The sequence below is a fragment of the Archocentrus centrarchus genome, chromosome 9 (assembly GCF_007364275.1).
Source record: "Archocentrus centrarchus isolate MPI-CPG fArcCen1 chromosome 9, fArcCen1, whole genome shotgun sequence".
In the NCBI taxonomy this organism is placed as follows: Eukaryota; Metazoa; Chordata; class Actinopteri; order Cichliformes; family Cichlidae; genus Archocentrus; species Archocentrus centrarchus.
Window position 1 is genome coordinate 12,650,102 of NC_044354.1, and position 25,560 is coordinate 12,675,661.

The window sequence follows — 25,560 nt, forward strand, 5'->3', positions numbered from 1 at the left end:
TGTTCTCAGAAACAGACTTCCCATTCTCTCTGTACATTCTCTGTGTTTTTATCTGTATATTCCACTTAACAGTTTGGTATTTAATTTTTAAAAAAAATCATGGTTCTGACAATGACAGAAGTCTGCTTCTTGTCCCTCAGTTTCAAAACCACATGCTTAAATGGAACCAACATAGAAGTAAAGACATCTGTTGGATTAAAAATCAAAGCTGCAAACATTTTTCCATTTCTCTTTTAACTTCTTCCTTGACCCAACTGTCTGTGTTTATTATGTGAGGCAGGTTATGGAGGTACTGGCAGGCAGTCTGAAAAAGTTTCTAACTCCATGTTGTGCCTGTCTCCTTATTTCAACTTTAACAGCGACTGGAGGACAAGATCTGAGGTTAGGCCCCCTGTGATCTTCCAATCAAGTTTCAAGGAAGGAAGATAGGAAACAAGGATGTTCAGATGCATAGTTAAAAAAAACAAAAAAAAACAGCAACACTTCTATCCTGCATACAGACACAAACTATGATGATTTTGTAGCTGGCACAGAGCTCAGAGGCACAAATTGCCTATTTATGTCAAGGAAAGCTTTTAAAAGCAAAAACAACATTGCAGATAGAGCATATACAGATGTGCATTCAGATATGATGAAATGGAATGGCAGGATATTTATTATTTAGATAAAAATTTGAAAAAGTGGACCAGAAAAAAACATTTATATTGGTTGGGTTATGTTTGTGGCAGGTTCCACAGGCTGAAACAGCTAATTGTGTGTTACATAAACGTATCCACAATGTGCTAAATACTGATTATTTGTAAACTGGCTGATGCATAATGTTGGGGCCACTGTGGTAGGGAACTGTGCTGATACGTTTCTTCTGCTTTATGAAATAATGGTGCTATAACAAGCATGAGAAATAATGTATGTTTTCATGTGTTTTTAGAACATAAGAGAAAGCCAAAAAATTTTGTTTTATAGGTTCTTATGTAATGGTTTTACCTTTTTTACTCATCCATCTCACTTGAGATCAGTTTGGGCTGTATGTGAACTAAAATGAATGTGACACCCCTGGTTATTAATGTGACTTTTTCCCCATACGTCCTGGTGAATACAACTGAGTGTTCACAGAGCATTACTGTGACATGTTGACGATGCAGCGCACAGCTGAGAGCTGAGGAAAGAAAGCAGATATTGTGTAACAGATTTTGGGGGTGGAACAGTTTCTATGACCACTATTGTGAATGCAACTCATTCACTTAACTCGAACCAAACTCTTCCTTTTCTGAATGGATTCAGGTCCTCTGTCTCCTCCACAGAGTCTCCGTTCCACATCACCATCTGGATGACTGTTTAATGATAATCTGCTAAATTTAACACTGTACAATGTGAACTAACAAAATATTAAGTGGTTCTTACTGTATTATTCATGGATATTTTAACATATCACATTCCATACTGTATGTACTTAAACCAACACAACATTGAGAAATCTTATACAGCTTACCAGCCTGAGTCTGAGCTGTGTACTGAGCTCATATGGCCAGTTTAGTACACAGCGATTAGTTGATGTTGTTTCGTAAATACAGACTTAAATCATATCTCTGAATAAGTGATGAAAGATGTTTTTGTGTTTCTCGGTAACATCCAGATTAAAAAAAAAAGTTTTGTTCTTCTGATGTCTTTCTAATGTCTTATCATTCAAAGATTGTCCCAGGCACTTTGAAGTTATGTCCTCAGACAACCACTTAATTCTTCCTCTGCACACTTTTGAACTCAGGCAGAGCACGGGGTGGGGGAAGTGTTTGAGTTTAAAGAAATAAGTGTGTCAGATGGATGAACAGAGGGAAGGAGAAAGACAGATACTGAGGTCGAACCTTCAAAGGGAGAGCAACAGAAGCTGAGTCGGAAAAAAAAAATAAGAGCCATGGATGGATGCACTGCTGATAGCCCTAAATCACAGCACGCCTCTGTGCCTGCGCCGGTGTGTTGACACAACCTCGGCCAACACTCAAGGACGCTGTTGACTTCCTCAGGTCATTAACAGATGAAAAATTACTTAATTGAGAGCCAGACCAGCAGGCGTGTGCATTATTTTAAGTGAATATAGTAATATAGCTTGAAGAATAATTACTAATGGCTCTCTTTGTTGGCATGTAAAATGGATGAGCACTGGTGCACTGTGGCTTTTTTAAAGTGGAGCTGCATTCATTAGCTATGGAAATGGTTTTTGGGCCAAGTGAATGAGGCGGGCTGGGGGGGGGGGGGGGGGGGGTTCAATGGTGCATTAGCTCTACCTAACACTAATGGCCGTCGCCTCGTGGAAGAGAAAGTACACTCAGACACACACTCGTACAGATTAATGAAAACATGCATGCATTCAGAAATGAGGGTTTCACCTTCTCTGATGGATGAATGTTCAAACTTCAGCAGGACTCTGAACGTGTCTGTGTGTATTTGTCCTTACCAGCAGCGGATTGTAGTAGGCTGGCCCCAGGGTTGTGTCCCTAGGAGGAGGCTGTTGCTTACGAAGGGCACCCTGGGCATCCACCTCATAGCCATAGGCTTGGCCCGGGGAAGGAATAGATGGGATGTCTGACTGAAGAGCTAGCCGGAGACCTGTAGCCTGCAGCCAGTCCAAAGGAAAGAAAAGCAGGAGAAAGGCAGAGAGAGTAAAGCAAAAAGTCAGGGTTTCTGATGGAAAAAATGCCCTGGCTTACAAAGCAGCTGAGCACTGCCTGGGGCCAATATAAGACGAGACTGAGAGAGGGACAGAGAGAGAGAGAGAAGCATTAATGAGAGAGAAGATAAGCAAAAGAGGGTAAGGGAAACAGAAGCAGGATGAAGAAAAAAAAAAGAAGAAGAAGAAACTACAAGTGTAGAAGTGCAACAGAAATAAGATCTACTGAGGGAACATAAACAAAGAAATCTGCCAGGAAGTTATTCTACTAACTTTCTTCAGCTGGGAGTAATGTACGTGTACATACATGCTTTTCAGTTAATTACAGCAAGCATAAAAAATAATGCCTACTAAGATGCTCATGTTCAGTTCTGGAGGTGCAAGTTTCAAATGCACTGAATTAGATATCATCTAATATCCACAGATAACAGCCTGTCGTTGTTGTCATAACAGCCCAAAGGGCAGCTTATAGCTTACTTTGTGTATATTCTTGAAATAAAATGCAAAATGGACACAATGAGGAACAAAATACCCAAACTTCAACACCATTATTGAAGTTCTTATATCACGCCAGGTGTAGTGTGAGTTTGTAAGTGCTCTGACTTCAACACTCAAATCAGCAGAGGATGAAGAGTCTTCTGTACCAACTTTGGATTTACAATTGTACAAGGCTCTTCTATACAATATTAAATGTGTATAAAGGCATTCTATCCTATTCAATTAGACCTATCAAGGGGATTTTGCCCAAACCTTCCTGTATTTGCACACCAAACACAAATATGAAGGATTAGAGAAGTTTTAAGGGCCAAGAAACAACAGCGGAAAAGTGGACATGTGGACATATTCAGCCTTATAAAGCCACTGCCACCTACGATAACTAAATATTTCAGTTGAATAGATGTATGACATAATACTGTAAAAGTAGCAAGTGTCAGTACTACTCTTGTACTTTGCCCTCCTATCTGCACCCATATGCTTACCACTTTGTTGCCAGGCCTTCCAGGGTGTCCTACATTAGCTGTCATAGCCCTGAGTGCCTTTTTTGAGGCATGCGACACATTGTAGGCCCCGGGGCCTGGAACCTCTGACACTACAGCCTCAAAACGCTTGGAGCGGCTCTGAAGACTGCTGCCACCATGGACGTTTAACTGAAGGGACAAGGGTTCAACAGAAAGGCAAGCAAAGAGAGAATAAGGCTGCTATTGAAAAAAATAAATGTCTTAAAAGATTTTTTTGTTTAACAGTAGGCAAACATCATCTTCACTTAGCCACCATCTGAACTGATGGTTAGTTGGACACAGTTTACCTGGAAACAGCAAATAATGCTTCTTCTCTTGACAGTCAAATTAGTTTCACCACAAACATTACTCTGTGTCATATAGGTAACAATGAGAAAGTTAAATAAAGAAAAATTCATATTTCCATTTAAAAAAGAAATCTGCTAATTGTTTCACTCTTATCCAGAAGCCATCACATCCACTCCATGACTCTCCACTATGGTCAGGTCCTGCACTATTTGTAAAGGAAAATGGTTCCCTCTAACCTACAATACCTTGACAGGTGAGGAGTCATAGTGTCCAGGTCCAGGTAAATATTCACCGCCTTTAGAGAATATCGATTCCCTGGCTGTCAAGGAAAGGAATGGCGCATAGCCATCTGCAACAAGGAAAACGTCCACAGTGAATGCTTGCAGGAGGTACGATGCTTTATTTTCACTGATGTAACTGTGAGAAAAACGAAACAGCTGGAAGATTTTGGCCTACATATGGAACTATACTGCCAGATATATTCATTTAACCTTTATCTGTGAGAAGTGTAAGCTGATTACAATCCGGAAGTCTAAATATTCTATATTCTTTCTTGCAAGCTAGCTAAATTAATTTGAGGTTAACTTTAAAATATTACAGTTTTCTGAAGGAGGAAAAAAAATACATTCTGACTTTATAAAGGACATATAGGCTTGCTTCTAAGTACCTGATATCTTGTAACTGGACTGGCTGACATTGTATGATCCGGGACCAACAGTAGACGATGTACCTCCTGCTGTCATGAAGGTCACTCTCGGAGCTCTTCCATACATGTTGAACTCACAGACTTGGAGCCTCACTAAACTTCATTTGTACAATAAATACTCTTTCTTGAATCTGCCACAGGGTGTAGCTGTAATTTCATTAAACTATTCGGCTCCGAGGTTAAAAATTGCCTGCCCTGTGCTCCTCTTTCTCAGGACTGCGCTGGTTACTTCGACTGCATAGTTGCTTGGATACCACTTATTGTTACATGGCAACTGCAGACCGAATACACAGAAGAAGAAAGGAAAAGGAAGAAGTACCACAGAGACAGGGAAACATGGCACTCTGACAATTTAAGTTTATGGGAGAACTCAGAAATTGCTAAGATGGTGGTAGAAGCAAGATAGATAGATAGATAGATCTATGATTCCACCCGCCCCTCCAGGTGCAGTACCTCCGTATCGCTTTCTCCCTCACGTGAAGCTATTCATGTGTGGGTGCGCGCCTGAGCGCTAATTCTGCCTCCTTTCGGAGTGGGCGTGGCTTCCCCGGCTCCGGGGACGCGCCTGTGTCTGTGAGGCTGGACTGAGAAATAGGAGGAATGACTTACCTGTTTCTGACTTGACGAAAGTTGGACTTGAACTCTTAAAGAAGAAACAAGTCAGGATTACTTTTCATTAAGACTTCCTTGTAACATTTACCTTTCTTCTCCGTTACATATATAATCACATACATATTTAACCAGAGTATAGCATCAATTCAGTTAAAATTCTGGGACATTGATCTGATCAGTTCAGTAGTAGAGGGGATTGTTAATCAGTTTCAGCTGCTTTGGTGTTAATGAAATTAACAACAGAGGGAAAACGATGAGACAACGCCCTAAACAGATGGGGGGGGGGGGGGGGGGGGGGGGCTGATATTTTTTCCTCCTTGTCTTTTCTAGTCCACTAGATGAGTCCAGGACCTGTCCTGGACTCATCACATAAACATCACTGTGAAGAAGGCCAGACAGCGTCTCTACCTCCTCAGGCGGCTGAGAGACTTCAAGCTCCCACTCAAGGTGCTCAGGAACTTTTACACCTGCACCATCGAGAGCATCATGCGTGGGAGCATCACCACCTGGATGGGAGACTGCACCAAGCAGGACTTCATGGCCCTAAAAAGGGTGGTTCGTTCAGCTGAACGGACCATCAGAACCACCCTCCCCAACCTGCAGGACATTTACACCAAGCAGTGCAGGCTGAGGGCCATGAAGATCCTAAAACAGCCCAGCCACCCCGGACACTCTCTCTTCTCCCTGCTCCCATCAGGCCGGCGTTACCGCTGCCTGAGGGCTAAGACTGAAAGGTTGAAGAAGAGTTTTTACCCACAAGCCATCCGTCTGCTCAACTCTGAGCCCTAACTGGACCATTATTGCACAGTGTAAATATCATAATTTAAAAAGTGTGTATAGTGTATAGTATATAGAGTATAGTGTATAGTGTGAATTACTTTTTTTTTTATTTTTATTCTTATTTATATGTGTGTGTATATAAGGTTGCAGGTACAAAATACATTTCACTGTGCATTGTACTGTGTATAACTGTGCATGTGACAAATAAACACTATCTTATCTTATCTTATCTTCTATTTTTTCTCTAGTTTTGCATTTGGCTAGGGTCAGTGTCACTACAGTTAGCATGAAGCGATACCTGGACCCTACAGAGGCTGCACAGGTAGTCCAACTCCTCCAGGATGGCACATCAATATATGCCATTGCCAGACGGTTTGCTGTGTCTCCCAGTACAGTCTCAAGAGCATGGAGAAGATTCCAGGAGGCAGGCAGTTACTCTGGGAGAGCTGGACAGGGTCGTAGAAGGTCCTTAACCCATCAGCAGGACCGGTATCTGCTCCTTTGTGCAAGGAGGAACAGGATGAGCACTGCCAGAGCCCTACAAAATGACATCCAGCAGGACACCGGTGTGAATGAGAGCATGTAGACAGTTCAGTGAAGCAAGTGATACCATTATTGTTTTGATCCATTCAGTGACACCAGGTTGCACCTCAGACTTTCCAGGAGCTCAGTGATTCCCTGGTCTATCCATGCTCCAACATTGCCAGGCGTGCATACAAGCACCTGGGGGCCATACAAATGACTGAGCATCATTTTGAGTTGCTGAAATGAAATCTTGGCAAAATGGACTAGCCTGCTTCATCATGTATTCCACTTTGATTTTTGGGGTGTCTTTGAATTCATTTTAATTTCCATCAAACAATGTGGCATCCTGTCATTCCTAACACATCACCCAGTCCATACCAGTATAGATATCCAGCATTATTCTTTTCACCACTGAGACTGTGTTCCTTTAATTTTTTTTTTTTTTGAGCAAGAGTAACAAAATCTCTTTAAAAAACCTTGTAAGGGGCAAAGTCAGCAAACCTTTTAAGCATTTTTTTTAATCACATTGCCTAGTGTCTCTATAGGCTACATATAGCCTAGTTTTTATTGCCGAGAGGCATTTAAATTAAAACATTTTTCAAAATAATTATCCAGTAAGAGTGAGATTTGCATCTAGAAGGACTTTGAAGATCAGCATTGCCCTCAATGCTGTTTCTACTACCTGTATCACCTGTACATTTTTGCAACACTTGTAGCACTGCTTCGGTTACCATTATTAGCCTTTTTTTTTTTTTTTTTTTGGATATTTATTAAATCATTTAGGAAAAATACAGCTAAATGTCTTGAAATTGGGCCTCACACCATAATGCTTATTTTCAGGGAGCAGCCATAGACCCATTCTACCATCTAGTGGATGAATTTGACAGAGCCCCCACCACCATTGATTTACATTTTGGACCAATTTGGGTTCATTCAAAGTCCACTGATTAATCAAATATCACAAAAAACACTTTTGAGAGAAAAAAAAAAACTGTCCCTGCATTTGGCCTTAATGTGACACTCCTGTTGCTACTACAGTCTTGACACACTTCCTCCTGTTTCACAATGTAGTTAAGGTTTGGATAATGAGAACTCAGGGGAAAGCTATGCAAGTAACAAGTGGCTCTCTGGAGTGCCACTGAACCGCATCCTTACTTGAATCACCCTTTATGTCTCTTAGTCAGGGGGCTTTGTCTTTGACTTGACAAATGTCATTAACTCATTAACATTACACACTAGATATGACACCTGCTCTTAAACACTATTTCTGCAGCTGAGAAGTCAACTCAGATGTGAATCTGAATTATAATTTCAATATTGATGTTATATAAACAACTCTATTTATTTATGAATCCATTATACATGCATATTTTCTTGAAACTCACATTACAATTTCACACCTGAGACTTGCTGCATTTCTATTATTCATGTTGCTGACTGGAAAACTGCACCATTACCCAACATCTTAAAGTAATTCTAATCATGCTTAGTAATCTTGAAAAATTTGTAAAAAAAACAAAAAAAAAAAAAAAAAAATTGGTTAATTTTCTGGCTGGGGTGTCATTAGTAGCTATCAACATTTTCTTTTCTCATAGATAACAACAATTTACACTGAAAAAACACAAAGCACAGTGATGGGAGAGGGAAATTAGATCAATCAGGACAGAAATGCACATATTACATATGCACATATGTGGTAGGTAACTGATTACAACTAGAAACAAACAGCTAACAAAGGTCTCACTTTACAGTCACATCTGGGCTTATTGGGTTCAGTTTAACAATAAAGACATAAAAATGAAAGTGAAAGCATTCCAGCAGAGGGCAGCAGGAAGCCTAACCTGCCTCTTATTCACATGAAGGCAAGTGGTGCCTTTATTGAAAATGGGAAAGACAAAGGCAAGCTGTAAGAGACCAAGAGGTGTGTATATATATATATATATATATATATATATATATATATATATATATATATATATATATATATATATATATATATATATATATATATATATATATATATATATATATATATATATATATATATATTATTTATTCTTATTCTTATTTATTCTTGGCCCACAAAATATATGTATCTACTCCGCACGTAATCTTTTACTAACTTCGTTCAAATGGCAAGGCAACAAATAGAGGTGTCGAGGATTTTACAGAGCGTTCGTGAAAGCACCACGAGTTATCTTCCCCCCCATCAAGGCTAGTGTCGGTCATCGCCCGGCGAGGTGTCGCTTTTGGCAGCTAATTACCCGTTTTACTCCGCGTTTAAGTGAAACATTTTTGATACACTCTTCCTTTTGACACCCAGCGGCACTTGGGGCCATGAAAAGAATCAGGTTTTTCGTCTTTTTCTTGGTGCTTTCCGCGTCTTTGCTGTGCGCAACCGAAGGGGGCAGGAGCAGGACCAGCAACCAGAACAGCTTCCGACGGGCAGCTAATGGCATCTATCAGACTCTGAGCAGCGTTTTCGGAGAGGACAACATTAGAGGGTTGTACAAGGTCAGTAAGGTCTATATCATGTTAAGATAGTGGCTAGCTTTGTTCATGACCCGTATACTAGCTCGCATTAAAGGCGGTTTGTGATCTGAGCATGGCGAACAGAAAAGGGCCTGGCTAGCAATTTCACGGATGCCATTTTGGGGAAAAAATAGCCTTTTATCCTTTTTTAAAAAAAATTAATCGTCGGAAGATGCCAGAGTATTGTATCGAAGTAAAGACAAAATTGTATTTTGTGTTCTTGCATTTTTATTTTATTTTTTTGTATATGTACCTAAATGAGTCCAACAAACAATGAGTGACTCTAAAGTAGAAATTAAGTACAGCTCAATTAATTCATGACATAACAGCCGTTTCTTTATTTATTAGGAAGCTGCTCTCAATAAGGAAATACTGGGTCTGCTCATGTGCTCTCATTGGCCTTGCTGCATTTCCTGCATTTTGAAATGTGATGTTATTTCCTGCCTTTAGCCGCCAAAGCTAAATTAAGTGGCCTATGTTGAGCTACCCACATGGTAGTCGTTCCTGTAGACTTATTACTGTATAATGAAGCTTCATGTCTCAGTTTGCAGCTGCTTGCTTGATAAACACGCAAGTAACGAATGCACACTGATACTTGTAGAGTTTGCCACAGTCTCTTAGACTTGTCTTTGCCATGAGATATTGTGGACTGTTTAAATACAGTTGTAACTGGTTGATTACACCTTTGCCTTGTCCAGCAGTGTTGATGTATGCCGTGAAGAAGAGCTGCTGAAACTGGCAACCAAAGGGTTCTTATGAGAACTCTACTTTCACAGTGCAATAAAAGTGCCTGCTCCAGTGATGCTAATCCTATATGGCCACTGTTATATCAACACATTAGCTGCCTGCCCATTTGAGAATGAAAAATAGTCAGTTGCCTGGAGAGCTGGTAAACAGGGGTTTGATTTATAGCTACAGAGGTCAATAACAGAGAGAGAGGGTATCACAGTTACATGTACCCAGCTCTAGACACCATGATGTTAGTTCACTGGCAGTTGTTAGTTCCACAGAACTGTCCTGTCTAGTTTTAATGTGGTACTGCATACTGAAGCATTTTGAATACAACAACAGAATATAGGTAACAGCTAGAATGAGAAGCTACCAAAGCACTCCTTTATTTAATATTTGAGGATGTTGCACATTGCAGTTTGACCAACAGACTGCCGTGATTGATGAGAGAAAATAGCGTGAAGCACAGTTGGTTGTCTTTGCATATTTCATTTACCATCTCCATTTTCTTGTAGTTCTTCTCCAAAGCAACGGAGAGGTTTGTCAGTGGAGTGGACTCTTTCCTGGACACCATCTGGAAGATCTGGTCAGATCTGCTGGATGTGATGGGCATTGACTGTAAGTCTTTAAATGTGTACTTATGAAATGCCAGAATAATGGAGGCTGACAAAATGTGAAGCATGTCACAGTGTAGACAAAGATAACCCGAGTAAACACAAAATGCAGTTTTCAAATGATGATTTCATCTATTGAGGGTAAAAAGCTATTCAAACCTACCTGCCACTGTTCAAAAGTAATTGAGAAACAAAGAAGTTGACTGAACCATGTAAGTGTGACAAATATGCAGAAGAAATCAGGAAGAGGGCAAATACTTCTTTCACAGCATTGTATAAATGAAATTTGTCTTCCCAGCTTCCAGTATCCATCTAATGTCCATAATGACAAACTGTATTTGTTTTTGTAACCACTTCCTCTTGTGTCTCTCCCTGTCTCCCTTTACATATGTAGCATCAAACCTCAGCCACTACTTCAGCCCCACATCTCTTACCAACTCCCCAGCACGTGCCCTGCTCCTGGTCGCCGCTGTGCTCTTGGCCTACTGGTTCCTGTCTATGTTCCTGGGGGGTTTCTTTTACTTGCTGCATGCTGTGTTTGGACGCTTCTTCTGGCTAGCCCGCGTCACCCTCTTCGCCCTGTCCTGCCTCTACATCCTGCAGAAGTTCGAGGGTGACCCTGAGCGTGCAGTGCTCCCACTGTGCTTCATCATGGCTGTGTACTTCATGACGGGCCCTGTGGGAGCATACTGGCGCCGGGGCGGTGGAGCAGGTTCACTAGAAGAAAAAATCGACCACCTGGACACTCAGATCAGGCTGCTCAATATCAGGTTGAGCCGTGTAATAGACACCATTGAACGTACCGGGGACCAGTAGACACACTTTAGGTTGAAGCAAGGATGAGTTTGGGGGAGGGTCCAGGGGAAAAACTGATGTATTTGATAAGAGAATACTGTCTCCTACATACAGCTTTATTGTCAGATGGGGACAAAACTAGATCTGAAAACAGTATTTTAATGGCTTGAATTGATTTTAGTAACAAGAGAAACTGTTGAATTGGAGCTTGCACAAAACCAAACAGCTCTTTTTTTTTTTTTCCTTTTCTTTTTTTGTTTGAGAGCTTTGAGAGGTTTTTTTACATCTCTGAGGAAGTTGTCGAGGAGATGTCAGAGGTTTTCTAAATACTAGCCTACTTTTACACCTCAGCTACTTGTAAGAAATTCCTCTAGTTTAATATTTAGAGGTTTACTTAAGTACTGTCAATGCTTGTGCTTGATAAATAAGCAGATTTTACATATGTTTATTTATTCTGATCCCTGTAAATAAGCTGGGGGTTCAGTTGTCCACATTTTTCCCCTTTTTGAAACTATTGATGTAAGAAGGGGTAGGGTATATGCTACTGGGAACCAACACAAACGTCGTTTCTATAATGTGTAAATTCCAGATGTTGGATAGTTGACCACAGTAAGATTTATTTATTCCATTTTCCATCCAAAGTGTTGAAATTGTGTAGGTCTAGTTTGTTCTATTGAGTCATTGTTTCATAGTGACAAAAGCTTGACATCAGGACCTCTTTTTCTTGTGTGAATTTGCATAGATGCATCTCAGTGACCTGCTTGAATGTGTGTGTGTGTGTGTGTGTGTGTGTGTGTGTGTGTGTGTGTGTGTGTGTGTGTGTGTGTGTGTGTGTGTGTGTGTGTGTGTGTGTGTGTGTGTGTGTGTGTGTGTGTGAGAGGCAAGCTTATGAAATAGAAAAGCACTGTATTAAAAGTCACCATCAGATGTGGACAGACAGGCAGCAATATCTCAGGGACTCACCCAACACTTGTTGAAATCAAATGAGATATCAAGTATGTTAAAATCATGTATTGGTCTCTTCACAATTCAGATGTGGCTTCACATTTTTTCCCAGTATCTTACAGTACTTTGTGTTGAACTTGTAAAGTTTAAATCCAGCTTTTCATTCATTATTTAAATACCAGCGTGGAGTTACTGTGGTGATCTGAACTGTTGCTAATACTCCTAAAGTTTATGGATGTGAAATCTAATACTGCTGGGAAAAAATCAGATTGAATATCATTTAACCCTGCTTTTGAAACTAATGTATGTGGTCATTTCTCTTATGAGTATTTTAATGGTAGTTTAAAACCAGCTTAATTGAGTCATGCACTAAAAGGTTATGTTAAAAAGTAGTGTGTTGGTATATTCTTACCCTGCATCACTGTAGCTCTCGCTAATTTGTTAGATTGATATGACTAATTTCTTGTTTATTTCTGATTTTTTTTTTTTTTTTTTTTTTCCTTTTTTCCCTCTCATCAGCTCATTTCTCACCATGGATTGCTGTAAGAGAATGGGCCCTACACTGCTTGTCTATGTTTGTGACATGCCTCCATCAATTAAAAACCCCACTTCCTTTACTGTAAATTAAAGTTATTGAATCTGTACTCTGTAAAAAAAAAAAAAAAAACAGTTTTCTAAAAATGACCCTAATGCTGTGCAGATTTGGTGCTCTAAGTGTCCACATGAGAAAAATTAGCCAACAGACACAAGTTGCTGGTGATCAAGATACATTTAATGATAATACTGAGGTCAAACAGGATGGTGTTGATACTACTACTACCAGTATGTGTGGGCTGTATTTCTGTTTCTCTCAATAGTATGGGTGCAGTGATGTATAGAATGTAAAAGGTTTTGTATCAACAAGTGCGGGTTGTAGTGTCCTTCTGGCTTCACAGTATATAGTGGGATGAAATTCAAGCTCATTTATTATCACTGACTGTTGTCATACCAAGTACATCTGCTCATATTATTGGGAGAAAAGATCCCCAGTTACTTTTTGTTTGAAGTTAATTTCTGTTCCTTTAAGGCCAGTTTTTTTTTTTTTTTTTAAACTGGTACACTAATAACTGTGTAATACTGTACACCTTGAAACCTGATATGTTTATAGATTGTCGTCATACCGTGAGAATCTCATACTGCGTAACCTTATGCCAGGTATAGAAACATGGACTTGTTAGCCATTTCCCAGCACTGTCTGGTGATTTCTATTGAGTTCAGGTTCTCATTAAATGTTATCAAAATTAAGTGTGGTAATAGCAAATTTCAATAACCTCATATACTCTTAATGAGTCCCTGTTTTGCCCCGACTGCCATCAACAAACCCAGGTCGCCCATATATCCTACGTAATCTCAAATTTTGCTGCATGCTTATCTTTTATGCCTATAATATTGCATTACATTACAGTATGATTATGCTGTTGACTGCCTAGGCAGAGAGCCCTTACAAAATGTGTGTGGTGTGATGAAATTAGCCAGAAGTCAATTACTATTGGAATTGTGTTATAAGTCTTGTTCTTCTGTACTTTACGGTTTACATTTGCACTGATGCTAAACTGTGTGTGCTGTTTGTTATGGTTACAACACTGAACCGGACACAAACGCTCTCCTGTCATTCCATAATCACATGATTGCCGTGTCTCTGACATAGTCAAATTATAAAGTCCTTACAATGATAATGATCATTTTGTGATTTGTAGACGAACCGCCGACGTGAGAAAGGGATGTGATCATGGTGTGCTTTATTGTGTGGTTGGTCTAACAGTCTGTAGCCAGCAGTCTTCATAGGTTTAACTACTGGGAGCATGTGTGATAAATGAAGGCGTATTATAGTGTGCAGTAATTATGTATGTTGATAGATTTTAGATTACAGTAGATGACAGTGTGATATTGAAGCTGAAAAATGCCCTGCAGTTGGTTTAGAAAGGATTCAGGATTTTGGTGGCTGTTTATCAGACTTTGTATGCTAGACATTAAAAACTGTATTTTTTTTTTTTATTTTTTTTTTTAGAGGCAAATGAAAACTTCTGGGTATTCTTCAAAGTTCTCACACTGAAAACACTCACAAACAAGCTCCAAGAGGGAGGTTTTACCATTCCTTTCAGATATTATGGAAGAAATTGTTAATGCTTCAATTTGCTGGTAGTTGTAGGTCTAGTCATGTCCCACTTGTGGGTCCTTCTGTTGGCTTCTCAGCATAGACTGAGTCCTGCATTCAGATTATATTTATTCAATGTTAACTGTCATCTGAATGACGTGCTTCTTTTTTAATGTACCTTGTCCAGTGTATTTCTTTGTTTTCCACATAGCCTGCTTTTTATAATGTACTGTGCCAATAATGTATTTTATTTTGTTGTTACTTAAAAATTGTAACCATTGATTTTAGAGTAGATGCAGATAGCATATACTTTCTTTTCCATATCACCACTTAATGTTTTTAAGCCTTTTTTCTTTCTTTCTAATGAGTATTTTGTACTCACTCGATGTTTGAAGAGCCAAACTGTTCTGCCTGCTGTTACTTCGTGTTTGGATGTTTGTCTTTATGAAAACCTGTTGGTGGGGATGTGGTTCTTTATGTGCCAGAATGAAAATGAGGTCCAGATTTAAATAAACACCAGACTATGACTAAACGTCTTCCACTTAATGATTCATTAGTCATTTTAAGGTGTGTGAGAAAAAGAGAACACATTGCTCTATGCTCAGTTCTTTTATAATGCAAGCTAAAATGGCCTAAATATCCATGAGGTTTGACAAACTGCTTCAATTTAAATGCATTCTTCTATTTTGTAGTATTTGTAGTGATTAGTGGAAGTGCTTTCATTTATATTTCTAGCACTAGGTGGTGCTAATGGGTTTTGAACAGATGCTATGTTTCAGCCCAACTGGAAATTATCACTTGTGGTACCAGTTATTCCAGCACACATACACATTAAAAAAGCTGTACATGTACCTTTTCACCCTCGATCTTCTTACTGTGAGACAGCGTGCTCAGTAACTGTAGTTCTGGTATGGTCATCACAAATACTAAGAACGTTACTGAAACAGTGAATCACACGTTGGAAACAGCTTGGAAAATACTGGTCTCAAAACAGGCTTTCATGGTACCCTGAGCAAAACAAATAACCAGAAAATTGCCAGTGCCTGATGATAAAAAAAAAAAAAATGACGTTCTTGGCAGCTTTCCTGTGTAAACATTAACATGAGTGGGTTTTTTTTTTTTTACACTTTTTTTCTTTAGGGAGGGCGGTTTCTAGATTGTTTTATTGATCTGTAGTAGGAAGCATCTCACAAATCATTCATGGGGTACTATGAATGATTAAATATAACTGGTATTTCACTGGATGAGATATGGCAGTTCTAGGATCAGTGGTATATAAAATATAAGGCTGTGACCAAGATTTAAAAAAAAAATCAGCAGACACAAAGCAAGAAAGATTTACCACTATGACATGAAATGTCTTGTTTATTGCTTTATCATATGATATCAAACACACAGATTGACTGAACTGAATCATCTGGAGTTTTGACAAATCTCCAAACAAAACTAAATCTTACCTTTGGTTTTCTACAGCTTGTTTTCTTCACTAAATGTAGAAATAAATAACTGTTGTGGGGACTCCTTAGTACCTTTTGACAAAACAATCCACTTTTTTTTTGTTTGATTTAACTGGATGCTTTAGGAGCAACTGTCTTTGCGAGAGATGATCACCTGATATCTGTAAACAAAAAGGTGAACGCTCTTGTGTTTAAACTTTTTAAACTTACACTTTAAGTACAAGAGTTTCCCGAATATCTCGACAAGTTTATTTAGTTATGGAAAGTGTTGCTAAATTGCAGCGTGTCTGACTTGCTAATTATGACAAAGTAACATCTGCAACACTTAAATTCTTGATTACTCTTGATTAAATAAGATTTTAAGTAACTGCTAGAAGGTTTTATGTTGACAGCCTGCACGGCATCTTTTTGAAATATTTTGTATTTCATGTGTTTATTCAAACACAGTTTTACCAATAAAAAGGGGAATTACTCTGGTATTTTGCATAGTAGTTTTAAAAATTAAATATACCACAACATATCAACTATCAACTGCTTTTGATTGATAAAAATATCAGAATCTCTATTTACATGAAACAAAGTGTGTTTATAGAGTTTGGTGTTGTACTGACCCGGTCTTACACATGACAGATTAAAGCTAAAGTACAAACTAATCAATATTATCAGCATACAAACATTACTCTGTTTTGCTGACTTCACAACTTCTCTGACAAATAAAAGTGTAAGTCTGATTTTGCGCTCTAAAAACATCAGGGGAAAAAACTATTGCTTACTCTTGGCTTCAATGACTCATCACCACTCCTCTTTTGGCCTTGCCTTAGTTTATATTTGAATTGACTGCTTTAAGTTCTTGCACTGTTTAAATAATCTAAAAAGAAAATTACCAGATATCCACTCAGTCGGGTGCTTGGAAATCTGGGCTTTTCAGTTTGTCAAAAATGAGCAACTTGTTTAAAACCATCGTAGGCTTTCAGTGCTTAAGATTAATTTGCGCCACCTAGTGCCAGAAGTGTCACTGGCACAAAGCTGTGACCAAACTGCATTCAGCTCACCAATAAAAGCAAAACATCTGCTTGAAGTTTCTAATAAGTCACACCTAACTATAGCAGTTTGTAAAATTTGGTCAATTGTAGTTTGGTCCAAATAGGCAACACTCCAAGCCCAGCTGCAACACCAACCAGACAAAGTGAGTCAATGCACAAGGAGCTCAGATCATCGATAGCGCAACGAGAGGGTGACTAGTAGTTTTTAGCAATTTAGTTAACTGTGCAAGAACCTGAACCAATCAATGGAAACGACAATCATCTAATTTTGTGACTGTCTTTTAGAGTGGCCATTTATTCATGTGGTACATATTTCTAAATAAAGTGGTAGTTTATAATGATATGACACCTAACAGGTAAATCCCGCCCTCCATCAGGTATCTCTGGTGATGACTGCAGGTATGACCATTTCCTGTTTGTAGTCCCCCTGAAGAGTAGCTATGTCACCTCCTTTACTCAGTCTCTTCTGCCATTCTTCACTGTATGGCAATCTAATAACTCCAAAATGTTTATAGAAATGAAGTCTGTAAAAAAATAAAATAAAATGACTTGATGTCCATATCCAGTGATACTCTCCTGCTGAGTCTCTGGTTGTTCACATTACGAGTCACGTCAGACTCTCCTGGGCTGTCAGAAACGTGCCACAACTTTAATGTCCAGCCCACCTCCACCACCTGAACCTGCACCCGAACCCTGAGCATGTTGTGATCCTTGGTCCACTTGGATATGATGGAGGCCAGAGTTGAAGCTGGCACACAGCAGATTGGTGGAATCACTGGGAGCCAGTGAAACCAGTGGACCGGCACCATCCAGAGACAGCGTCCCTAAACAAACTAAACAGAGAACAGCAGAGGGAAGGTTGCAGCAGTTTGTATTAGTTATTTTGTGTTTAAATACTGTAGTTTCATCCATGAGTAGGGGTGTTACCTGCTGTATTCTGATCCCAGATTTTGACAGAGCTGTCATGGGAGGATGTTGCTACTTGAGCTGTGCCACCAGGATGCGTGGCCAGAAACACACAACAGGCTGTGGTTTGGAGATGGCCTCTGTACTCCACAACTTTACAGCCAGGCTGACGCAGGTCCCAGAGCTAGTAACACACAGACACAACTCCACCAATAACAAACGGCAATGCTCAGTGCTTCAAAAAAATCCGCAAAAACAGTGCTAAAAAAAGATCAAATCCATTTATCATGAGGGCATCTCAGTAGCTGCACACCACAAAACCGCAAACCAAATGACTTTGGCTCACTCCATATTTCCATATTACAGTGTAAACTGGGGGATTCAAACCCACAAGAAAAATCATTCAAAGGCCAAAAAGGTAATGTCTGAGAAAAGAAAATGTGGAGGAATAAAAATGTGGCCACTGGTATTTCACACTGGCAGAGCAACAAAGGATATTGTTCATTCCAGTTTGTTTAATACCAGATTAATAAAACCCAGACAATAAATAACCTAGTGACAGCCTCAATCTACCAAATATCTGTACATTTAGAGCCTTACAGACAACAACCAAACATGCACGACCTGTGGTCTTACCGTGGCTTCACAGCCCTGGCCTCCAAAGCCATTGCTGCTGGACACCAAGTAGTTTCCATTTGGAGAGACGTCACAGTGGGTCTGGATGTATTGCTTAGCTGGAAATGTATTGGTCACCTGCCATACGCGGCTGTCCCACACCCTGTATACATAAGTAAACAATTATTGAAGAAAGATACATTTAATACATATGTAAGAACATTCTGTGCGTACACATGAGCGTGTATGTCCTCAGGGTCTTCTACTTTTCAACAGATGGTGTGTACATTCAAGCCCTAACAGGGTGAATTACCAACAAATGCTGATTATCTCCAGATAACATCCTAAGTCTCTAAATGTCTTAACTGCATCAAATGCTCAGGATTCGAAAGAGGTCAGGGAGCAAATGTTCAGGGAGCTGTTATCTAAGTGTTAGGATCTGTAATCACTTTACTCTCCCAGGATATAAGATGGTAAAAGTATTTGAACTCCAGAAAGACCATAAATATGATGACCTTCTAGTTTCTAAAATTAAAAAAAAAAAAAATCCCTTGGATATATAGTACCTGTTAAAAATTTAGACACACCTTCTAATTCAGTGATTTTTTTTCATTATTTAAAATTGTCTGCATTGTAGATTAATACTAAAGTCATCCAAACTATGAAGAAACACATATAGAATTTTTAGTAAATAAAAAAGTGTTAAACAAACCATAATGTGTTTTATATTTTAGATTCTTCAAAGTAGGCACCTCTTGCTTAGATGACAACTTTGCACATCTTTTCTCAGTCAGCTTTATGAGGCAGTCACCTGGAACAGTTTTCAGGTAACAGCTGTGCCTATTTGAGTAATGTTCTAATATCCATATTATGGCAAGAACTACTCAACGACGTAAAGAATGATGACAGTCCATCATTACTTTAAGAAATGAAGGTCAGTCAATCTAAAAAATTTCAATAATTTTGAAAGTATCCTCAAGTGCAGTTGCAAAGACCATGAAACATTATGATGAAACTCTCATAAGGACCCCCCCCCCCAGAAAAGGAAGACCAAGAGTTTTTTCTGTTCCACAGGATAAGTTCGTCAGAGTTACCAACCTCAGAAACCGCAAGTTAACAGCACCCCAGATAAGAGCCCACCTAAATGCTTCACAGAGTTCAAGTAGCACACACATCTCAACATCAACTGTTCAGAGAAGACGGCGTGAATCTGGACTTTATGCTCGAATTGCTGCAAAGAAGTCACATATAAGGAAGAACAACAAGAGGAAGAGAATGGTTTGGGCCGAGGAACACAAGGAATGGACATTACATGTGTAGTTCCTATCGTGAACTATGGAGGAAGAAGTGCGATGGTATGGGGGTGCTTTGCTGGTGACACTGTTGGCGATTTATTCAATGCCAATGCAAAGGCTTAATACTGTCTCCGGTGCTCTAATTGGCTTGCTGCAGCTAGATTTTGGCTGACTTTATCTGGACACCAGCAGTAAATCCCTGAGTATTAAATAACTGGCTAAACTGGTTGTATAAGTTCATGCTAAGGTTTGTGTTCCTATCTGATTTGCAGTCTTGGTGTACTCACGATATTATCAGTCTATTCTTGTACGGCATTTTAAAGCCATACTAAGACAGAAAGCATGTTATCTCCCAAAGACAAGAGGTACTTCAGCAATAATTTAGGGATGGGGTCAGGTCACGGACAGGGAGGGTGCTACAGAGCAAAAACTAGGTGAAACCGTTTAATTTCCCAATCCAAATTTTCCTGCCAAATGGGACTTGAACTCAGCTTTGCCTCATTGAAAAGTCAGACCTGTTAATGATTTATTATAGGAAAATAGGGAAGGCATAACTGAATCCATTCTATGGTACAATATAATACAGTGTCAAGTGTCCCTTTTATCAGTGTTACCAAATGAGAAACATCCCAGGGCTGCTATTAATTACACACTTGACACATTATACATTTTCTTATAAAGTTTAAACAAATCATATTTTACAGCACACAAAATGGAATTCCACTGAATTTCAGTAATAATATTGTAAAAGAAAATCCTTCTGTACCTTATAGTCTTATCTTCAGAGGTCTGGACAATAGAGGAGCTGGCAGGAACCCAGCATACATGAGTCACCTGGAAAAAGACACACAAAAGTGGAAAAACGGTCATCCTGCAGACACAGGATCTAAAAGTCTGATTAAGTAGCTTGGTGATCTAATTATTTCTCTCATACTGTATGCTCAGGTGTATATTTAAAGCAGTTCAGCATGCTTAAAGCAATTCTTAGTACAAGGACATGAGCACATAAAAACGCATACTGTTATTCTTACCAGGTTTCTAGATATGTTGTGTCTCTGTTCACATTTTGCAGACTCTATATCCCACAAGCACATCCAGTTGTCACGAGAGCCAGTGCACAGCTTTCTGCCATCTACAAACCCAAAAAAAAAACACTTTCATATATATTTGGTGCAGATTGTTAACCTGAAATAGATGTTAGTGTGTATCCAGAAGTGAAAATAATTGCTCATAATCAAAATAAAATGAAAGAAATCTGACATTCCAGCTAGTGCCAACTGTCCTACTAATTGAGCCCAAAATTACTATGGTATTTATGGCCATGATGAATGTATGTACATTTTTGACCACAACTGTACATGTAGAGCTGAAACGTCCTTAGTTTTGATCTTGGTCAATTTGGTCACATCTGTCATCACAATCAGCCTGAGGATACTTGCATGTTTATGCAGGAAAGTGTTCACCTCTTAAAACTTGGCTCTGACAAATATTCTCCATACGATAACAGTGGAAAAGACTAAAAACAATACTGTAACTAATAAAAATTAATCTGAAACGAAACATTTTCAAACAATAAAAACTAAACTGAAATGTGCAAATTCACTCTGATTCATTCTTTAATTAAACTAAATTGGAAACAAAACCTTAAAATAATTCGCTTTTGTTTAATAATACTAATTATGCTTTTTTTCATACTTGTGAAATGCCTTCTGAGGCACATCTCTTCTTCTTGAGCTTTAGTACAATAAAATTGAGATGTCTGCAACTACAAAAAAATGTTTTGGGATAAATAAGTTCCTATCTGCACAGGGATATGACAGAATACACTTACTAGCCGTGTTTTATCATGCACTGTAACATACCAGAAATCATAGACTGGCAAATTTACTGTAGGCTTTAAGACAACAGTTAAAACATTTACTGATGCCTGAGAACACTCATTGTGTGTGAATGCCTATGTGTATGTACCAGGACTGATAGCTAGTCCGTTGACCACCAACTCATGCCCACAGAATTCTTGAATAGGTTCGTCTCCCTGGTTGAGGTCCCACATCAGAACAGTCTTGTCCCGTGAGGCACTAAAGATCCATGTACTACCCGGATAACAAATCACCTGGTTGAGGGCAGAATTCAGAGGATAAGAGAGATAAGACCAGGCGATGTGAAATCTATGACACCTTTGCGGCGTCATACCTTTATCAGTTTTTACGCACATGGTATTGACGTTACCTTGGTAACCTCTCGGTTGTGGCCCTGGAAAGACTGACACATCCGGCCTTGTTTCCAGTCATACACCACCACAACCTACAGAGATGGACATGCTAATCACCATGTGTCTAAGCAGTTTTCACAAAATCTATACCCTTAATTCAGGGATTTCTAGCATAACCTATAAATGAACAATCATAACTTAGCTAATATTATGAGTCTTCTATGAATTAGGCATTTTGCTCTGTGAGCTTTATGATTTAAAGTAATTTAAAACCATTATAATGTTCAATTTGTGACTTGAACATTTGCAGTGCTTAAGGCTAATTAATATTCAACACAATGACTAAATTTTGACTTTATGGGCTAATGTACATGTATTGTTTTACCTGGTCACTCCCACCAGAGACACACAGGTCTGGACTGAGAGTGGTCACTGTGTTGATGGAGCCATGATGGGCAGGCTCATACTGCACCACCTGACAGTCAAAAGTATTTTCTGTCTTCTCCCCTTGAGATGCCCTACAAAACAAAAACAACAATTAACACCAGAAACATATACAGGCTTATTTTTCATATCATAATTATACTGGCACATATCTACTTCTAAATGTTATACTATATTCATTGTTTGTTTTACAAAACATTCAAGGAACTGCATTCTAGCAGCTTTTGCAATTATAAAAAATTACCCATATATTTATTAATATTATGTAGTAAAAATGAGAAAAGTGCTACGGTATAATAATAATAATAATAAGATTAGAAGAATAAGAAGATAAGATTTATTTGTATAACACTTATCAAAAACAGTGTTAGAAAGTGTTTCCCAGATACACAGAATTAAAGAACTAGGAGGAAATTATAAAAAATAATTTAAAAATCAATTAAAGACTCAAGTGCAACATCAAAATAAAAATAAGATACAATGAGGTTGTTTTTTCATGAGTAACTTAAAATGAACAAAAAAATCTAGAAGTTAAAAGAGTAAGATGGAGTTAAGATAAGAATGTCAAAAAATATAAAATCTATAGTAAAATGTTTTTTAAAAAGCCTTACAAGTCTTTAGCAGTGATTTAAAAGAAGACATTGATGAGGCGAGCCAGATTTCCACTGGCAGGTCATTCCACAACCAAGAAGCCCCGACAGCAAACGCTTGATTGTCTTTTGTCTTTCAGCGTGAGGTGGGAACAGTTAACAGGTTTCTGCCTGAGGATCTGAGGCTGTGCATCAGTTTGTACGGGAACAGCACCTTCACTATTTATTCTGGGACCACGCCAAAAATGCTTTACAAGTAATAATTAAAATCTTGAAATTAATATTAAAAGTAATGTGCAGCCAGTACAGAGTCATTAAGATTGGTGTAATATGCTCAGTGTTCTTGCCTCGTGTAAGAAGTCTTGCTGCTGCATTTTTCACAAACTGAAGTCTACTTAAACCTAGAAAAGCACAGCCAGGTTTCGAACAGCTGATTTCACATCAATCGATAAAAGACTGAGGGAGGACTTGATGTTGGATGCACCTTGTCTGAACCAATAATAAGAAATTGTTTTATCTGAATTTAAGTTTTAAAAAATTGCACACATCCTTTTCTTAACAGCAGTTAGATAGTTTGCAACATTAGTTGAATCAGTGGATTTCACTGGGACAAAGAGTTGTGTATCATCGGCATAGCAGTGGAACAAAATGTTATTTGAAGTTGGCCTGTAATTGTTATAGTCAGAAGGATCAAAGCCAGATTTTTTTGATGTGTGGTTGCACACAGGCTGTCTTTAAGCATTCTGGGATGCAGCCAGATCAGAGAGAACTTTAAATTATTTAAATCAACCATGGGGCAGTGGCATCCAAAATTTCTGTCAATTTCAGTTTTGACCTTATTCAGTGAAACTGGCATAAAAGAAGATAAAATGTAATAGCTGGGGTAGGGAACATCAATGACAGAATCGGGAGCTACTGTTTTGGATTTTATAAAATTAATTTTATCCTTAGTAAAGCTTAGAAAATTAAGGCAGTTATCACAACTTATTAAAACTTACAGGAAGTAAAAGATGGTCCACTGACTTAAAAAGCCTCTGGAGCTGTGCTTATTAGTACGAATTAAAGTAGAAAAATAGTTGGCCCTTGCCTTCTTAATTTGTTCATTAAAAGCAAGCATTAATGCTTTCATTTCTTGATAATGTACCTGGAGAGTCGTCTTCTTCTATCTCCTGTCTACCCTCCAGCACTATCTTTTAAGATTGTGAATGTCTTTTTTAATCCTGGGTACTGAGCAAGTACCACATTCAGTCCTTTTTTTTTTTTAAATCACAGTCAGATCTATGCAATTAACTTAATTTTATTTTCCATTACAATTTTGGCTTCCACTGATACTTAAAACGAGATAACCATGATTATTTTTGCAACACTGTTTTGTAATAATTCTCTCTTGCCTTTTGCCTCTCCATAAAACTCCAAATTCGCTCCCCGCCAGGCTGTGGCATGTTTAATTCAGTTTAGATTTATTTATTTCATTAGTTTATTGAGTTGCATTATAATTGAAACTTGAAAAAATCCAGTTAGTTAAATACGTTTAAAAAAATAATAAAGCAACTGGAGTTCCAAAAATCATGTTAATCATGTTAACTAATCTTGATGTTATTACTGACTAAAAATAATTGTTTTTGTCATAACTGAGCAGCTCTAGCACAAGTCTCACCTGTAGAGCTCAGACCTCTTGCGGAATTTGCTCTGTAGTTTGCCCATGTCTGCCTAGGAACCGGCAGCCACACTGACACACAGAAAAATGCCATTAAACAGAGAAATCACGATTGTAGGCACTCCAGAGCAGCTAAATGCATATCTTGTAAGTGGTAATAATGAGGGGTAACGACTCAGATTTCACTGCAACCCTACAACAGCCCAGTACTAACTCAACAGTGCTTAATGCAATAATTCCATTAGGCACAAACTTTCTGTGCTTCTGTTGCAGCTAAATAAACTTATTACTTTGTTTTCAGTGAGCGGGGAGCCTTGCTTGAAGTCACGTACTAATCTGAAATGACATTTTGATGCAAAATCATTCAGTATTATACAGAGCAGTACAAAAGAAAGAACAATAACAGTACTTTCTCACACTCTAACAGCTAAGCCCCACCCTCGTTATCCCGGCGTACTCCACTCCACAAACAAGCGACAGGAAGGAGAGGGCTCAAATCCTATTACAGCGGCATCATTACTGTCACAATATATTAGTCACTGGAAAACACCTGCTAAGAACTGTGCTGGCGATTATTATGCAACGGTACCCGCGGGATTTTAACCGTAGTTAATAAAGGTGAAAAATGGATGATGACTCGCGCCCACTTGTAGAGCACCGGAGCAGGATTTCTTACCTGTCACTGGCAGGTGTCTTCACTGGGTGATGCAGAGACTGGGGAGCTAGCTCGCTAGCATGCTAACTAATCTTTATCGGTCATGCTAAGAAAGATCAATGCATTAGTAGCAGTAAAACATGAACGTACACGGGTCAAAGCTTACAAAAGTTGTTACTGTAACAACAGCGAACCGTTTCCCACACACTGCCATGATAGACCGCTGTCGTAACCGCGTGGGAAAGTGCACATTAAGTGTTTTTGTTTTTTTTAACTAAAACAAACCCATCCCTCCCTCCGTAACGACCACGGAGCGACGCTTTCTCGTAACTAGGCGAGGACGAG

General features: G+C 38.8%; 3 protein-coding genes across 5 annotated transcripts in view; 1 reads left to right on the forward strand and 2 right to left on the reverse strand.

The window, feature by feature from the left end:
* Positions 1–5,157, reverse strand: part of stpg2 (sperm-tail PG-rich repeat containing 2) — a 70,702-nt gene extending 65,545 nt beyond the window's left edge. Inside the window, 4 exon segments of the mRNA XM_030738109.1 lie at positions 2,450–2,608; positions 3,643–3,810; positions 4,215–4,318; positions 4,637–5,157. Of these exon segments, the coding sequence (XP_030593969.1) occupies positions 2,450–2,608; positions 3,643–3,810; positions 4,215–4,318; positions 4,637–4,742 (537 nt within the window). The 5' untranslated portion in view covers positions 4,743–5,157.
* Positions 5,158–8,790: 3,633 nt separating this feature from the next.
* bri3bp (bri3 binding protein) lies at positions 8,791–14,873 on the forward strand. Its single transcript, XM_030738443.1, has 3 exons — positions 8,791–9,106; positions 10,369–10,471; positions 10,862–14,873. The coding sequence occupies exons 1-3, from the start codon at positions 8,930–8,932 to the stop codon at positions 11,281–11,283; spliced, it is 702 nt and encodes a 233-aa protein (XP_030594303.1). The 5' UTR covers positions 8,791–8,929; the 3' UTR covers positions 11,284–14,873.
* Positions 14,874–15,673: 800 nt separating this feature from the next.
* wdr31 (WD repeat domain 31) lies at positions 15,674–25,560 on the reverse strand. Of its 3 annotated transcripts, XM_030737397.1 has the most exons (11): positions 25,237–25,560; positions 24,851–24,896; positions 24,561–24,632; positions 22,255–22,387; positions 21,887–21,961; positions 21,626–21,770; positions 20,689–20,789; positions 20,424–20,491; positions 18,384–18,525; positions 17,769–17,931; positions 15,674–17,674 (listed from the first exon to the last, which is right to left on the reverse strand). In XM_030737397.1, exons 3-11 carry the CDS (start codon positions 24,605–24,607, stop codon positions 17,472–17,474), a joined length of 1,077 nt encoding a protein of 358 aa, XP_030593257.1. In that variant the 5' UTR covers positions 24,608–24,632; positions 24,851–24,896; positions 25,237–25,560; the 3' UTR covers positions 15,674–17,471. The 3 variants fall into 3 exon arrangements, with proteins under 3 accessions (XP_030593257.1, XP_030593256.1, XP_030593258.1); XM_030737396.1 differs by lacking the exon at positions 24,851–24,896; XM_030737398.1 differs by lacking the exons at positions 24,561–24,632; positions 24,851–24,896.